This window comes from Bos indicus, chromosome 25 (assembly GCF_029378745.1).
Source record: "Bos indicus isolate NIAB-ARS_2022 breed Sahiwal x Tharparkar chromosome 25, NIAB-ARS_B.indTharparkar_mat_pri_1.0, whole genome shotgun sequence".
Taxonomy (NCBI): domain Eukaryota; kingdom Metazoa; phylum Chordata; class Mammalia; order Artiodactyla; family Bovidae; genus Bos; species Bos indicus.
The window spans coordinates 4,162,501-4,180,652 of record NC_091784.1 but is presented as its reverse complement, the minus strand read 5'-3'; the positions used below and the strand labels follow the sequence as shown (position 1 = coordinate 4,180,652).

General features: G+C 48.6%; 1 protein-coding gene across 1 annotated transcript in view; it reads left to right on the top strand.

The window, feature by feature from the left end:
• CREBBP (CREB binding protein) overlaps positions 1–18,152 on the top strand; it is a 119,013-nt gene that overhangs the window by 44,999 nt on the left and 55,862 nt on the right. The window contains exon 3 of the mRNA XM_019987443.2: positions 9,583–9,759. Within this exon, the coding sequence (XP_019843002.2) occupies positions 9,583–9,759 (177 nt within the window). The remainder of the gene's footprint in view (positions 1–9,582; positions 9,760–18,152) is intronic.

The following is an 18,152-nucleotide window of genomic DNA, read 5'->3' as shown; positions in this document are numbered from 1 at the left end:
TCCTCCCCTGCCTCCTGGGACTCTCCTCCTGCCCCGCCGGGAAGCTCAGAGCCTGCCTGATTCCAGAGCTGGTTCAAGTTTTCCTGCCTCGGTGGAGAGGAAGAACAGAATTCTGTGAAATGTCAGCTTTCTTTCTCTTTCAGATTCTACAGGAAATAATCACGGGGTCTGGTCCCCCGCAGGCTTCTTTGCATATTCGGTCCCATCTTTAGTTACCTCTCCTTCTCCTGAATTCCCTTGTTACCTGTGAGAGCATCTCCTTGTTCCTCTGTTGTCTCCCCTGTCTGCTGTGTTTCTTCATTCTTCAGGTAGTTTGTAAATCCACGGAGGAGGGTTCTTTTTGGCCTAATAGGAGACTTCTCCCCGTAGAGGGTTGGGGCAGGGTTTATTGAAAGCTTGGCATTCTCTTCTGTTGTGCTGTAGCTGGGCTGCAGTGTAAATTAAAATTCATCTTTATACACATTCATTCTTTATAAAATATAATGCTTTGTTCTCATGTTTTTCCCTTTTTTCTCCTGCTCTTTTATCATCTTTTCCTCTTTTCCTCTTTCTCCATAACCACTGTGGGCTGGGCTTGGTTTTGACTCATAAAGAGGCTGCTTTCCTACCTTAAGAAAATATTAGGACTTGAGGAATTAGGAGAAGTGACTGATTTTGAGTTTCGTCGCCCTCACCTTGTCTTGGTGGTACTTCCTATAACGCAGTCTGGGAGATGGCGTGGAGGATGCGAAGCTGTGGAAAGCCTGGCGTCTGTGGCAGGAGTGCCCTGCAGAATCCAGTCTCCTGGATAGGCCACTGGCCCCCCCACAGGGACCACGGCCTCAGTGAGATCCTCCCAGGCCAGGGGCCGCACTTGGCCAGGCAGGCTCCGAATCTCCAGCTTCCTGTCCCCGTCGATAGCTGGGCCTTCCAGGATATGGATATCAGACGATTCAGCGTTGATTCTGTTTGTTTGTTCTGGCTGCACCGGATCTCTGTGGCTGCCTGCGGGCCCTCTCTAGTCGAGGTGCGCGGGCTTCTCACTGTGGTGGCTGGGCTTGTTGCGGAGCACTAGGGTGGCTTCAGTAGTTGGAGCTCACGGGCTTAGTCACTCTGCACCATGTGGAATCTTTCTGGGTCAGGGATCAAACCCGTGTCCCCTTCATTGGCAGGCGAATTCTTAACCGCTGGACCACCAGGGAAGTCCCACACTGATTTTTTAAAACCGGAAAAATCACTAGTTTTAGGATCCCAGGAAACTTTAAAGATCACCTAGTGGCCGTCTAAATGCTTCGTGTCTTGTGGTTGAGGAGAACTGAAACTTGGAGGGAACAAGAGGTTTGTCTCAGTCACACAGCTGATTAGAGGCAGATTCAGGATTAGTTCCCCCTGACCTTGCCCTGGTGCTCTGCTTGTGAGTTAGTGCAGACTGCACCCTGGAGAGCTGGTGTCTACCTATAGTGACCTCTGAGGGATACCAACACTGTTAGGGCATTTTTATTGCTAGAAGTTTCTGGAACAATTGGGCAAACACAAGTGAGGCCACCTGAGGCCTTGGCGGTGATCTGCTGTCCTTCATCTTCCCTTTAGGAGCTTCCATGTTCTAAGTCACACTCTGCTCACACACCATCCGAGGGCAGCACCAGGAGAGTCAGTACATACTTCTTTCCACCCGTTTTCCAGTTGCAGTTTATTAGTCTAAGGGGGGTCTTCAGACTTGGGGGGCTGTGTGTTTCCCTGAATACTTTCAAAGCTGGAGGCGTCGTGAGGTGATTTCTCCCATACTCGGGGTCTTCCGCCCAGTTCCCTCACTCCAGGTGACTCTGCACGGCCAGGTGATGGCTTTGGCATCGCGACCCGTTTGCGTATTCTCTTACCCTTTATTTGCCAGGTTGAGGTACTGGAAGGATTCCAAGAGCAAGCGGGTGATAGCAGACAACTGAATACAGCCGTGTCTTTCCATGAAAACTGTTTTTCTTGGCTTTCTCCCAGCACTATCAGGTTGCCAAGAGAGAATGCTTTTGGCTTTACAGACGATGTGGCCAAACTCGGGTAGTCCTGGGGTTGTTCTGGTTTGTTTTTTGTTGTTTTGTTTCTTTGGTCATGGAAAAGAATGAATGCTTCTGGCTCTTAAATTATTTGGCATATTTTTGCTCATGGCATACCAAATTGTGTTTTTACACACTGTATATGAATTTGTGGTTTTATGTGTAGAGCACCGTGTGAAGAAAGATGCGAAAAACTTCAGGTTAATAAACCTGTCAGGTTAGGTCGAAGCCACATCAAAGGGAACATTCGTTGCTTTGTCGTGGCCAGCTTGTGAGTGGGCGTCACTTCAGTCTCTTTTTTGTGGGAATGTTCTTTCTTACTCAGTTCTTCTATGTTTTGATTTAAACTTCAACCCAGGAACATTAGTCTAGGGTATTTTGACTGTATATTGTTTCTGCTTAAAATCTATTTTAAGTTCAAAGTGAACATTCTGACTTATTTTTTGCTGGCAAACAATCTAGAATGAAAACTGAAAATTTTGTGATTTGCTAGGACAGTTAGAACACAGTTGTCTGTTAAAAGTATATCTACAACTAGTAAATGCACAAGATTGTTTTTGTCACAAGTTTATTTCATGTTTCTCTGAAAATGTCTCATCATCAAATGCCAGTAATCCCAGCTGGCTTCTCCCTCTGATCCTCCGTGTTTGAACCACTCCTCACTATCATGCATTCTCTGAAAAATGTTCATTTGCTTTATTATTATTAGCCTAAGCGTACTTATGAAAGAAACTGCATCTGGTGTGAAATAATTCCCCCCAAAGCCAAGTGGTAACACAGCAGCCAACACCGGCAGCACCTGCTGTGCATGGCAGTCACTCTTCTGGTGCTTCATGTAGTGAACCCACCTGATTCTAACAGGACCCTAAGCGGAGGCCGAACCTCCTCTTAACTCCATTTTACAGACGATAAAACTCGGGCACAGAGATGCTTAAGTAAATTATCCAAGGTCACACACCAGCAAGTGGCAGGGCCACCCTCAGACCAGGTAAATATCCCCAGCGTCCACAGGCTTAACCGCAGTGTCTTACTGCCTCTGAGTGCAGTCTTGTTTGTGGCTGTGTTCCAGTAAAACGTTTGTTTGTTTTTTCAAAAATAGGCTTTGAGCTGCTTTGGCCCTGGGGCCATGGTTGCTGACGCCTGGTCTTCGTGGACTGAGCCTGTCTCTGTCCAGCAGTGCCCAGAGCTCGAGGCTGGCAGTATGAGTTCGGGTGGCTCTGCCGGGGGCGGGGCCTCGGGGGCGGGGCCTCGGGTGGGGTGGACGAGCCACCGCCAGGTTCACCAGTGACTTGCTGTGTTCCTGAGCTCTCTGGGCTACCCTTTCCTCATCCACGAAGTGTAAGTTTTAACTAGATTCTCTCTGAGGCCTTCCAGCTGACAGTTCTAACCTGTCCTTTTGTCCCTCCTAAACTTAACACTGAAGGCTGTATTTTGTTTTTTTTTTCCTGACCAGTGTCAGTTACACTTACACACACACACACACACACACACACACACACACGTATGTGTGTGCACGCACGCACGCGCAGTACTTCCCCTGATCTTTCTGCTGTGTAGTGTGGTTTTAAGTGTGTATCAAGGTGTGAGGAAGAATTCAGCTTTTGAAAAAACAACGTGTTTAGTGGGCTCATCAAAACCACATCAGACTCGGTATCGGCTGCTGGCTGACGCACTGGTGGGGCCATGACGATAAACGTGCTCCTGGCTGTCCTGCCCCTCTCCTGGACATCCTCCCTGTTACCATCATTCCTGATGCGCTCAGCTGGTCACCCAGTGTGTCCCCATCAAGCTGTTAGCTCCTAAATGGTTGTGATCTGATCCTTCCTGTGCGTGTGTGTTGCAGGAGGCTGTTTGGAGATGGAGACTGGGAAGAGTTCATTTGTGAGGATGGTGGTTCTGTGGGTGGTTGATGTCTCTGGACAGGAGTCTGCTCCTGGGAAAGGCCGTGTGTGGCGGGGGTGTGTGAAGTCTGGGGGGAGTTTGTCCTTTGTCCTCCCGCAAGACTCAGGGAGCTGCCTTCCCCAGGGCAGGTGTCTTTATACTTTAGGGGATCTCAGGACCCCTTTTGAGAACCTAATAGTGGATCTTTTCTTTCAGAAACACACATCACACAAAATGTGTACAAGCGCGGCCGCCCCAGCACCCCTCCCCGCGTCGACTGCCCAGCGGGCCCTGGCCTGCCCTGTCATCCCCGCGGAGTTCAGGTGGCCAGTTGGGGGTGGGGGTGGGCTGCACCGTGAGGTGGCCCTGCCTGCAGGGAAAGAGTTTCTCCGTTCCCGTTCCCACCAAAGGAGTGGGACTGGCTTGCTGCTGTGGTGGAGACTGCTGGGGAGGAGCCTGCATGACCACGGTTCCTCCCAGCTCACGCCCGAGTGAGTTCTCTCGTGTTCAGTTACTACCTTACTTGATTCCCTGAGTGAGGGCGGCAGCAGAGATCGTCTCCGGGTTAGTGTAGTGTGTGGAGAGCATCTCCCTGCACTCTGGGAGCTCACAGCTTGTGTTCTTATCAATAATGTTGGTAGTTGTCATAGTCTGACACAAATAGAAGATGGAAATATTTGTTCCCACACTGAGGTCAGCAGCGGAGGCCGTTGGCAGCCAGAGGTGACCGTGGGTGCTGATGGACCAGAGTTGCAGAGCACCAGTGGGAGGCTCTGGGCTGGAGCCTGGCTGAGGCCTTGCACCAAAGCAAGGGGTTTGCTGGCCTAGGGCATGCAAGCGCAGAGTGCTGTAGCACAGCCAGGCTGGGGTGCTGTCTGTGCTGTCACGGGGCACAAAACTGTGTTCATTCTGTAAGACCAACTTCGAGTGCGTGCTCTCTTTGTGCTCAACCTTCAGCACAGGCCAGTGGACTGGCAGCCTGTCTGTTGCAGCCTGTAGCTGAGATCCTCATGGTGACTGTTTGAAAGTCAGAAAGGAACCTGTTCTGCCTCCTCGAGTGCCCCCTATACCTAGGGGTGACCCTCATCTGTGCCTGCCTGCAGTGACTGGGTCACAGTGCTTTGAGCAAACGCCCCCCGCCCTCGGTGCTGATGTTGGGGGTTCTGTTATTCTGGGGCGGGCTGCAGGATGCAGTGGTCTCTTGGATGTTCATTTATTTGGTTCTCTCCCCAAATACTAATCAAGTACCCACTATGTACTGGGTCCCATGGACAAGAGGAGACAGAGATTCCAGGAAGGCAAGAAATTTCATCCTGGTTTTGTGCCAAAGACAGATTTAGTCTGGATTGTCATAAATACTATTATGACAAGTAATTGCACAGAGCTGTGTCCTATTATAAATCTTCAGTGTGTCTGCACCCTGCGTCTGTCAGAGTGGAGAGAGCACGTTGTCTGCTCTGTCCTGCTTCTGGGCTGGTGGTCACTCACCTGTTGGCCCAGCAACTCAGAACTTGAGCTGTTTTTTGATTGATGGGCCAGACGCCGTCACCAGAATTGGCTGTGGACACTGTCTTTGTTTCGCACGCTTTGTGTGCAGGCATCGCTCAGGTTTGCTGGACTGAGCCCTAAAGACCGGCTTCCTCATCTGCTCTCATGCTTCAGAGCCCTGCCATCTGGGGCGGGCGCAGGCTGCAGTGCTGACACTACTTTCGGGGGGCAGGTTTAGGGGGTTGTCTTCCCTGGTACACATGGCTGTAGTTTATGTGTCTTTATTCTCTCGGTGAAGTGATGAACAGCTAGGGAGTAGGTTCTCAAGTGGTTGATAGATAAACTTGATCATAGGAATGCTTTTTCATGGGAAAACTTGGTAGACTTATAAAGCAGTATTTAATTTAGATTTCATTCTGGGGGAAATTGTCTTTTTCCATTACTTACTATAGTTAACTTTTCCTATTTTCCAAGATTCAACTTGAATTAAATGTTTAAAAGGGCTCTGGAAGAATAGAGTGAAAGGATATTTTAACATGTATGGGCTGTTGCTGAATGAGGCAGAATATAAATACTTACTGTATAGACTTTAATTTGTTCATATATAAATTGCACCATTAACTGAACGGTTGCCTGTTTCTGCTCGTCTACTTTTTGAATTTTATTGAGAAGACTATGTGCTGTTTTTGGAGCAGCCTTAACCCAAAATTTGATAAACTTCAGTTGAAAATAAAGTTTACTAAGTTGCTATCAAGTAACTGTTGGGAAATTAAAAGAAATATGTAGATTTTATTAATTGGAGTTAGACAAACATCTTTATTTATACAGTTTCATCATGAGTGTTGGTGCTAAAAAACCTGTGGTAATTAGACTTGGGAATGTTCAATCTGATCAAAGGAGAGTAGATACAGGAAATCAGAAATCTAGAAATCTCTGGACATGAAAGGGGTTACTCAGAACTGCAGGCTAAGACTGGAGAGCAGCGTTCCAGTTCTCCCAGGCTCTGCCAGGAGATAGCTGGGACCAGGGGGCCTACTTGGCCGAAGGCTGGGGGACTGTTAAAGGACTGTCCTTACCTGGCCTCTGTTAGCTCTGATGTTGAAGAGGGTCTGGCCTGGACCAGGGAGCTGAGGTTGACCTTGGAGCCTGATCCTGTGGGTAGCCAGGACTCACTTTGGTTCATCTTTGGAGTGCGGTGTCATAGGCTGAGGGTGGGATTTTCCCCTATTTTTAAAACGCATCATCTCTGTGAGCTGGCCATTCCTTACCTGAAATCTCTGATCTTTGACTTTACCTTGGTTCTTGCCCGATGAGGGTAGAACCCACGTTGAGAGCTTTCCTTCACTATGGGATGGCCAAGAAGAAAAAGTGAGAACACATTTCCTGATGAAATCTGTCAGAGTTCACAGCACTGGTGCTTTGCCCCAGCGACTCACCAGGCAAGTAGTCGCCAACCGAGCAGATCAGTACGCACCAGGTGTTCACCCTGGCAAGGTGCGCGTGTGAACACTGTCCAGATGTTTGCAGCGCCTTAGGTGTTTTTGACAGGCCTGATGACCTTTGAACCACACAGGTCCCCTCTGGCAGCTCGTGGGCCTCCTGGTATTCACTTCTTGCTGTGCACTGAAGTGCCTGTCTGGGACAGTTAGATCCCGTGCAGGGACAGTTGCCTTTACTTCCCCCCAGCTCCGCCCATTCTGGCTCATCAGTACCAGAAACTTCAAAAGAACATTGATTTTTCTTGTTTATCAGATCGGTGGTTACGAGAAGCGAGCTCCATTGCATGCAGGGAAATTGCACTCAGTGCGCTCTGAACCAGGCTTGGCTCATAGCAGGCACTCAGTAAACGCTGGCTGGCCGTGGCAGAGGTTCATGGAGGGCGAATAGATGCATGTGTCTCCCGATATACTTGCTCCTAAATAGAGAAATTTTAAATGAAGTTTAGGAAATGGAAATTACAACTGTTTTTTCCACAAATTCTTGGGGCTCTGAGAACAGTGCAATGAAACAGCAATTCAGACCTTTTGGCAATCTAGTGGTTAAGAATCCACCTGCCAATGCAGGGGATGTGGATTCGCTCCTTGGTCCGGGAAGATCCCACATGGCTCGGGCAACTAAGCCTGTGGGCCGCAGCTGCTGAGCCTGTGCTCCAGGACAAGAGAAGCCACTGCGATGAGAGGTCCCTCCCTGCAGCTGGAGAGCAGCCCCCATTCACCGCAACTGGAGAAAACCCATGAGCAGCAACAAAGACTAAGTGCAGCCAAAATAAATAATGTTTTTTTAAAGCAGAATTTCTACAAGAAATAATCATTATGCAGAGTTAATTTAGTGTAACACTTCCTGAAAATACAGGGTTTTGGTTCATTTCTTCTTAGTTTCAGATAACAACTGAAGGAACCTAGCTGAAAATCAGAAATGTCCTTTATGTTAAGAAAAAGTTTGTCTATTAAATCTCTCCTTGATTAAGTCATGTGGATTTAAAGTGGAATCTCCTTGTGGGCTTTGTGGAGAATTTGTTTTTCCTTCAGTTTACTCAAGTTGACTTTGAGTTTTAGTTGTTCAAATTCGTTTCAGTTTACTCAGAGCAAATAGGGCAGAAATGGTAGCTAAGATGTTCAGAAAATGAGAGTATCAGCTGTGAGGCGACGTGTGGAAACCACCAGTACCTATGAAAATGCTAGACAAGATCTTTTTGGTTACAGTCATTTGGTTTTGTGTTTTTATGTGGATATTTCAGCAGAAAAGCCTCAATTGTGTTGAGCATCTATTTGTTTGCAACCTAAAATTTTAGAGCCAAAAGAAATAATGCAGTTGCCTTGTGCGGGCTCATCTTTCAGGTGAGGGAAAGGAAGGAACCAAAGTTGGCCTGTGTGAACGGGCTGGTGCTACAGTCACCATGCGAGGCTGGTGGAGAGAACTGAGCTGTGATTTCTTGAATGGAAACTCTCCCCTAGGGAAGCGGGGTGGTCTTCTCTTCGGGGGACTCCTGCCTCCCCGTTGCTAAACCTCAGATGCACCAGGACCCCAGCAAAGTAGAACAGGCAGTAGGCAGCAGATGGGCTGTTGCAGCTTCGTGAGAGAGCAAAGACGGGCAAGCTAGAAAAGCCCGTCTCTCAGTAACGCATCTCTGCTGCTCCTTCTCCAGGGGGGCAGCTGAGCAGCAGGGCCTCCCTGTGGGGACTCACGGGTGTGGAGGTTGGAGCTGAGGGGTCCTGTTGTGGCCTCTTGACTGCAGGGGACCCTCGAGGGGGTTGCTGACCCCCTCCCTGAGGCATAGGTGGAATCCCTCCTTCCCACTCTTGGCTTTGTCTACTGTAGAGATTATTTTATTTCACTGCCAGTGCAGGAGACACAGGTTTGGTCCCTGGATTGGGAAGATCCTCTGGAGAAGGGAATGGCTACCCACTCCAGTATTCCTACCTGGGAATCCCCATGGACAGAGGAGGCTGGTGTGCTACAGTCCTTGGGATTGCAAAGAATTGGACATGGCTTAGCGACTAATAAGACTTTATAATGGAAAACTGCCAAACACGTACAATATTAGAGGGGCTAGTATAACAACCCCCTGCACTGTCCCGGGGTGAGGAGTCACCAGCATTTGTCCAGTCACTCTCCAGGAACACTACCTCTTGCTTTACAAGGTTCTTTTAAAGCAAACCCCAGACATTATATCATTTCTTTGTCAGTATTTCTACTGTGCATTTTGAACTGATGGAAACTTAAATCTGATTGAGGGAGGTGGTAGCTGAAAGAAGCTACTTACAGAGTAATTAAGGATTAAGCTGAAGGAGCTCCCCTTTGTCAGTGACTCGAAAGGTTTTGTTTTCCACATGATCTTCTGACTGTCAGTGCCTCAGTCAGCATGGCAGCGCGGAGAGGGAGTCAGGCTTAGGGGTGAGGGTAGAAGAGCATGGGCTCTGGGGTGATGTTTAGGAGGAGGGAACAGACAGGATGCTGGGAGCGGCTTTACTTGTCTTCGTCTTTAGTCTGTAGCCATTTGAGCAAGTTGCTCTGTTCATAATGCTAACTGTGAACCCTGAGAATTCACCTTTAATTTATAATTGAAATGAAGGTTCCAAAGGGAAGTAATGATTTTTGCTTCAGTGGGTCACAGTGAACATTTCTGAGACCCTTCCTTTCATAAGTGGTCATGTCAGGACGGCTGATGTTGCTCTTTCTGTTTCAGATGGGAATGACTGGTAACACAAGTCCATTTGGACAACCCTTTAGTCAAACTGGAGGGCAGCAGATGGGAGCCCCTGGAGTGAACCCTCAGCTGCCGAGCAAGCAGAGCATGGTCAACAGCTTGCCTCCGTTTGCCGCAGACATCAAGAACGCTTCAGTCACCAACGTGCCAAACATGGTGAGTTGCCCTTGGTCTCAGAGCTGTGGGTCTCCAGTGGGTGCTTCGGTGTGTGGATTTTCATCGTGCTGACAGTGAAGATCTAAGGCTAGAACTGTGTTGTAGGTGATAGGAAAATAACACGTATTTCCTGTGTGTGTGCTGTCTCCGTGAGTTTAATTTTCTGTTATGAGCTGCCCATAAGGGGCTAGTAAAGATGATTCAGCTAGTCCTCCCATGGTCCCTACCAGGAGGGAGGGGGTTTGTGAGTCACTTTGACTTTCCTCCAGAGTCACCCTCTGATTCAGTAGGAGAGCTGAGAGAATGGGGAACATGGGCTTTTTTGGCTTTTTTACACTTCCTGTCTGTCAGAGGTTGAGGCTGTCAGTAGAAGAAGCCCATCAATTTGTGTCACAGTCAAACGAAGGACATTTATCTCAGAGAACTGTGACTTCTCTGGAGATATGTGTGTCCTGTCTGACTTGACAGATGGCTTCACGTGTCTTCATTCTCCCTGAGATTTCCTGCCTATAAAATAGAAACTGTCCTTGTAACTCTCGATCTCACTAACCCAGGGATCAGTGGGAAATAGCTCCTTTGTGCCGCAAGATGGAATAGCTTGAGTTCCAGCCACTCACGGGAAGTGTGTTCTTCTGTCGGACCGCACTGTGCGCACACGGCCGCTGCGTCTCTGATGTGCCTTTGGTGTGGGGTCAGGGCCTGCAGCAGCCACTCTCCTTTCCCTGGGCCAGCCCCAGGGCTGTCGGCCACTCAGCTATGCGGAGCCATCTGGGCTGACTCAGAAGAAAGCTGGGGGTTATGTTCAAAAAAGGTGGTTCTTGGTCTTTTGATTTTTTAAAAACTGTACCTTGGAGTATTTGTTGTGAAGATATCCCAGAGAATTCCTCTATCACTATCACCGGCTTCCCTGGATGTTAGCATCTTCGGTAACTTGGGACATTTGCCAGAACTAAGTACTTACAGTACTTAGGAGTCTGGAGGTTGTTGGAAGCAGAAAGAGCTGGGTCTCTTTCTCTTTGTTTTTGATAAAAATCAGGACATGGGGTGATATCGAGGTGTCCTGATCAGGTTTGCTCTGTTTGCCACATTCTCACATCTTAAAACAAGAGAGAGTATGAGTGATGAGGCTTGTCCTCAAGCTGCTCCGAGTTCTGACCGCTTCTCCTTGTGGGCATCTCTGTGACTCCTGAGTCTGCTTCTCTCTCTCCAGTAACGGTGTGTGGCCAGGATCGCTCTGTTCGCAGCCAGGCAGATCCAGAACTTAAGGCAAAGCCCACTGCTTCTCGCACGCCCCCGCCCCCACCCCCCAGCGCCGCTCTCCCTAACCTTGCCTCCTCGAGTCCTCACTGGGGGGCAGTCGTGTGGACTTCAGCGCTGCTGATTGTCCCCTGGGTTTGCTCAGGGACCTGGAGCACATTTTGGCTTCGGGAGTAAAAGTGTTTGCTTTTCACAGACATCCTGTGTTTTGTAGTCTGGGAAACCGTGACCCAACTTTTTCCTCTCTTTTCTTCTTTAAAATTTTCTCCAGCCCCGCTTTTTCACCCTCTCTCCTTCATGCACAGTCTAGTGGCAGAAACGCTTCCCTGTGGTCCTCTGCCCACCTCTGCCCACCTCTGCGGCTCCAGGGACTGAATTCCCAGGACTGGTGCGCTGATCAAGGGCAGGGTCAGACCAGACGGGAAAGAAGCTTCTCTGTCTACCTGCGCATGGCCTGGAGCTCTGGGCTGTGGAAGGGCTTCTCTCTGCTGGAGGTTTCTCACTTGCACGGGCCATGCTGTATGTTGTGGGATACTTAGCAGGATCCCTGGCCTTCACCACTCAGTGCTCCCAGCCCTCGCCCATTCCCTTTCTTTCCCTGCCTAACCCCCACCACCCCCAGCCCGCCCCAGTTGAAAGCCCCTGCCCTGGGGAACGGTTAGAGGAGGCAGTAGTGATAAAATCTCATCCTTCTGTCTGTGAAGCTAACAAATGAGACCATCTCTTCCCCCCACCCCACCCTCCCCCATCCTTGGGCCCCTCTGGACAGCATGGTGAACTGGGGCAGCGCCTTGGTCTGTGCCAGCCTAGCCACCGCTTTCCCATGGGGACCCAGGTGGACCCGGGAAGTGATGCACAGCTGTTGTCTTTGGAGTAAGGTCCTCAGACGTTCACCCATGAGACACCAGAGCTTCACCAGCATGTACGTCTGAAGCCTCGGCCTTCGCGCTATTGGGTGCACACAGGGGCTGGTGGGGACCGTCAGAGGAGCGGGGCGCGAGGGTGCGTCACTTGCCTAGTATCCAAGAGCTTTCTCATCGTGTGTCCTACCTTACTCTTTCACAGCCTCTTGAAAGACATCATTCACCTCCTGTTTTACAGACGAGGAGGCTGAGGATGCGCCTGAGTTTATTCAGGGTTTGTAGCCTGTTGTCTGCAAGGCCCAGAACTCTTTCAGTGGTCCTGGCCATCGTGTTTTAGGGGCTCCAGGCTCTTTGGGGTGTTTATATCACTTATATCAGTTCCTCAAACATATTTGGTGGTCTTCCTTGAACTTCCTAAATTGTATCTGGCCTGTTGGGGCTCAGAGATTGTTGTCTGCAGGAAGGAAGCAGTTACCAAAGACTTAGGTCTCTTTAGAAAAAAGAGAGAGAAATTTGCACCTTGAGTGTTCTTGTGGTTTTTGTCATGCTTTGGAGAGTGACCTTGTAAAACCCAGCGAGGTTCTGTGTGTTGATTGGGTGAGTTTGGGACTCTGACTCCAGCTCACCTGGTGCCCTGGTTGAGCTCTCTGTGGAACCATTGAGACACTCGGTCTTTGGCCAAGGGGCTCGTGCCTGTCTCCTCTCCATCACTGGGGGTGCAGAGGAAGCCAGGGGTGTGGCCAGTCCTTTAATTTGCCACTTTTGTTGAGCACCTTTTCTGAGCCCAGGTGTATCTGGAATGTGGCTGTGAGTGATGTAGCGCTCACCCCCATGGAATTGCGGGCGTGGGGGGGGCGGTGGTGGTGATGGAAAACAAATAATCAAATACAGACTGCCCCAGCAGGTCTGAGTAGCACACAGAGGTTGAGGTTGACACAGGGACCTCCTTAGATGGAACCATCAGAGAGAGAGCTGCACCAAGAATGGGGTTTAAGGGCAAGTTAGAGAGGGTGAGCAGAAGCCGTGGAGACCCCAGGGCTCTGGAAGAGCATGGCTTGTATGGGAGCCAGTGGAAGTCCAGGGAAGGATGAGGGGAAAGTGGTGTGAGGTGAGTACTGGGGGCTCAGCTGGAGCTATCTCAGGGAGGCTGTGGGTGGCAGTGGCCGCTGCAGTGGTCCAGGCTAGAGGAGACAGGTCACAGTAGGGACAGGAGACCAGACAAGATTTGCCGCTAGAGTAGGATCACCATGAGAGATGACTTGGTGGGTGGTGGGACCATTTAAAGAGCTAGCAGAGGAGCAGGCTGGGAAAAGGGTGATGAAGGAGAGGGCACTCGTAATTCCACCCTAGACCTGCTCCTCTTGAGATGCTTGTGAGATGTCCAGGTGAAGAGGCCAGGCAGGTGGACGGACATACAAGTAGGGTGGCCACTGTCCAGGGGGGCTGGCGATGTCCCTGAAGGTAGGAGAGGAGACTGAGAGGGGATGGTGACTGTTGAGGTGGTGATCGAAGTGAGGGCCAAAGATCATCGCTGGAGTGTACAGGTAGATGTGTGGGCGGTCAGGGAGCGTGTGGCCCGTAGTCATGGAAACCTGTGGCTCGCCATGCTCTGAGGTCTCCCTCTGGGTTGTGCTGCCGGGAGCTCTGAAGGGCAAAGAGCTCCCATTGCAGATGGGGTCCTTGTTGAGGGCATCCATATCCCCAGGACAGCGTTCAAGAGCAAATGCCACATCTCCCTAAATTTTCACATGGATTTCATTGCAGCTCTGTCTTCGGCCATTTTATTTGTAATTTCTTAACTTTCTACAGATTTTTGAAGTTCTTAGAATTTTCACCATATTATTACTCTGTATTTCATGATTCTAAGGTGCACTTCCCCCCCCGCCCACATTGTAGCATCTTTGAAATCAGTCAAGTTTTAGGTCTAATAAGACTCAGTATGTATGCTATTGTTTATAATGTGAATTAAGAAGGGTGACAACTATTAAATGTACGTGCTCACTATCCAGTTTTCTAGGACTACTCACATGGATGTAAGAATTTCAAAATAATGTAAGTTTTACTGATGAAGAAGAGTGATTTTGGTGGGGGCATAGGTTGGATTGTCTTTCTGTAGCCTGGCTTCAAGGTCCACATGGGCCATCTCAAAGGAGAAGTTTGCCCAGGCGGAGCGGAGTTGTCCCAGGGCAGTCCTCTGGAAGTGGGGGCCGCTTGACCCCTCAGTGACGTTGCCCTTCTTGCCATTTTCACCTGAAAAGGTCATAACAGAGCATGGGAGCGTTAGCAGGAAGGGGGCGGAATTCGGGTATCAGCTGGAACCGGATTGTCCATTCCGCTGTTGCTGACCTTCATGACGGGTGTGGGGTTGTTTTGAAGGGGCCCCGTTTCAGGTGGGGCACCTCTGGGCTTATCTCACCTGAGAAGGTTTGGTGACCAGAGGGGCCCCACCTTCAGTTTCTCTCTGGAGTCTGCTGTGGGCGCCCCACTGTGGTCTCCCACAGGGTTATTTCTAACAGGAAGTTCATGTGTGTTGGGGTTTTTTGTTGTTGTTTTGAGAAAAACTAAGAACTGTATTATAGAGAATCTGCCATTGTGAACTTGTAATGGAGGAGGGACTTCCCTGGTGGCCCAGTGGCTGACTCTGTTCCTGCTGCAGGGGCCCTGGGTTCAGTCCCTATCAGGGAACTAGATCCCACATGTGGCAACAAAGACTAAAGATTTCATGTCCCACAACTAAGACCTGGCACAACCAAATAAATTGATTGATTGACTTTAAAGACAGAGTTGTAGTGAAAGAAAATAATCAGGAGTGCTGCTTATTTAACACATTATTGCTTGGGGGATTTTTACAGAAACTCACACATGTGGTCAGCAATTTGTTACGTAAGTGAATGTTGAAACGTCTCTGGTCAATAAAGTTCAGATAACAAAAAATGAATTAATACATCTCTGGTCAGTAAGTTGTTAAAATTGCTTGCAAAAGGAAAAATAGTAGCTCATGGGAGTGGTGTTAGGATTCATTTTGTTCTTGTGTCAGAGAATTGGAACCTGAAGGCTCTGGACAGGCCCCCCAGGCAGCTGCTGGTTCAGGTCTCTGAAGTGGGGAAGGGTGACTTCGGGGCACTCCGTGCGGAGGCGGGTCCAGCTGGAGTGAGCCGGGGGGCAGCGCCGCTGGCAGCTCGTGGTGACGTGCCATCAGCTCTGGCCCTTCCGGGCCAAGCTGTGTGTCTTGGAGTTGGTTCTGTCTGCTTCGAAGTGAGTCAGCGGACCCACTGCATCAGAGTGACTGGCCTCTGGAGCCCTGTGTCCTCCTGGTTCGGAATCTCTTAGAGGAAGAGGGAGGAATCTTTTTGTCTCTCCCTGTTAATTGTGAAACTTTCGTTTTTTTCTTTCTCAGTTTTCCAGTGTGTGCCACCTACTTCCCTCTAAGACAGTTCAGGATAATTGCCAAGTAGATGGACTTGTTCTTCGTCTTGTGGGGGAACTATGCTCCTCCAGTGGTTCTGGTGTACATTAGGCTTCCAGAGGCTCTGTCCCCTGCAGTGTCAGGGACTTGATGCCCAAATGCCCACTGGGGAGTGGCCTGCTTTGTTAGTCTTTGTGTCCACTTCAGCCTTCAGAAACCTTCACTGTCTCCCTCCCCCTTTTTGTCTTATTTTCTCATCATTTTCCATCTTCCATATCCAGTTTCCAGTCACTGAGGAATCAAGACTTGAACTGATTGAACTTCCTGAACCCAAGCGTCTCTCCCTGTTGTCGTCTTTGATTGGCTCATCCTAGTTTTAGCTGCCCTTTAAATGCTCGTGTGTGTAAAGCATTGTCTGTAGTCCCTTGTACTTCACAAGCATGGATCTAAAATCACTGGCACTCTGGTGTTTCCCTCCACCCTAGGACTAGGGAGAGAGCTTCCAGCACTCTCATCCTTCACTGGAACGACAAGTGAGTAGTGTCGTCAGCTCTTCACTGTGAGAGCAGTTTCTGTAGAAAATCACTCTGTGGCTATGAATTATGCCTCAGTAATTGAACTGGAATACAAGGGACAGTGTTGGGAAGTGCGTGCTTGCCTCTCACTATTAGTCCTCCAAGTTCTTGTAATTTTAGGCATTTACCTTTCTTATTCTCATCGCCCCACCTGTAACTTGAAGATGAGAAGATGAGTTTATGGGCCTTTGAAGAATAATTTTTAATCTAAAATTCTTACCAGCACCTATATAAATCCTTTCTACTATTTAAACTCATCCTCTTTTGTTTTAGCAATAAATATCAGCCTGGGAAACATAGTCTAAGCCCAAAATATGATGTGTTGCAAATATAAAAAAAGCTATAAATTGAGAAATATTTATGGTATTCTTTGATAGTAGGGACCAGCTGTATTGGTTGTACTGGTATTGGAAGTACTCAATCAGGATCATTTAACTGGGTTTCCCTGGTGGTTCAGTGGTCAGGAACCTGCCTGCCACTGCAGGGGACACAGGTTTGATCCCTGGTTTGGGAAGATACCACGTGCCACGGAGCCACTGAGCCCCTGTGCCACAGCTGCTGAGCCTGTGAGCTTAGAGCCGCAACAGGAGAAGCCACTGCGGTGAGAAGCTCATACACCGCAGCTAGAGGGTAGCCCCAGCTCTCCACACTAGAGGAAGCCTACAGGCAGCAACAAAGACCCAGTGGAGCTAAAAAAAAAAAAAATCACTTAACTTGTTTCCAAGACTAGTTTCCATTAACCATGTCTTTTCTAGAGTCTAATTAGCATAGCCTTTTCTTCAATGAAGCTCTCTAGGTAAAACAGCATAAATTATCTCCAGAGACATTCAGGTCTTTGACTTCATGTAAAGTAGAGACTTAGTAAGCAGATTCTACGTGTCTAAACAAGTTGTGCCCAGTACACACACTAGTGTCAGAATTTCTGCCTGCCCGGTAGCAGCAAATATAGGGACTGTACCAGGCGTTCTGGAAAATGAAGTGACTGCTTTAGGAAGAACTCAGTAGATACCTTAAATGATTATACCTATATATAAAATTTTTTTTAAGAGGTAGAACTCAGTAGGCAGCACATTTAATGGGTCTGGAAGGAGACAGTCACAGCTACCAAAGATGTGAGCGCAGTGTCTGTCTGAAGAGTCACAGCTGTCTTCGTGTGGCCCCAACTTCCCAAACTTCTTTTTACCTTTTCCACAATTATCTGAAATGGCGCTTAGGCTCAAGCCATCAAAAGCTAATGTCTGTCAAATGATTAATTTGCCAAGTTATCAAAAACTTACTGTAATAAATGTTCTTGAAGAATATGTTCATATAGATGGGTGGTCGAGAAGATAATTCCTTGAAAGTTGTGCCTGCTGAGTCGATTCAGCCGTGTCTGCTTCTTCGCAGCCTTATGGGCTGTAGCCCCCAGGCTCCTCTGTCCATGGGGTTCTCCAGGCAAGAACTGGATTGCGCTTCTGTGCCCTCCTCCAGGGGCCTTCCCAACCCAGGGATCAAACCCGCATCCCTGATGTCTACCTGCACTGGCAGGCAGATTCTTTACCCCTTGAGCCACCTGGGAAGCCAGTTGTTAGTAGACGGGTAATTCTCGTGGACTGGTTGTACAGTAACGGGGCCTGATGCCCGTAAGACCTCGTAAGTCAGTTGAGATGTGTGAATCTGGTTGGCCTGTCCCCTTGGCTGTTGGAGTAGATCCAGCAGCTTTTACCCTCGAGGTTTCTTTGCACAGGTGTACTTGACCACACAGCCCCCAAGGCAGATCGACTCTCCAAGTGGACAGGAGTGACACTGGGGCAGGGGAGAGAGTGGGTTTGTCCAGTTGTCTGTCCTGTGCTCTCTCGCCCATGAGTTTTCTTTCTTGACTTAGCTGTTTGTTTTCCACTGTGAAATCAGTGTTTCTGATTTGGAAGATTGCTTAGAAATCATTCTGGTCCACCTTGATCATTTTTAGTTATTTCCTTATTGAATTTAAATCTTAAATTGTTAGATAATCTTATTGTTAAAAAATCAACAGACACCAAACAAAAAGAAGACACAAGAAACATTATTCTATCTAAATAACTGTTCTCTTTCTTACCAGTTGATCTTTATCATCTCAGGTGATTATCACTTCTTCCTGGCTTGATAGCTGAGTACATTTAATGAGCATTTTCTCTATTTTATGACTGCAAAGCTTTGTGTAACCAGCTGTTCTAGGGTCCTTCTGGGGGAATCAGAACAAGCAGATATTGCAGAACAACCCTTTGTCCCACCTGGTGTTCACTTTGGTGTTATTTCCTGACTTTTAAGTGGAGA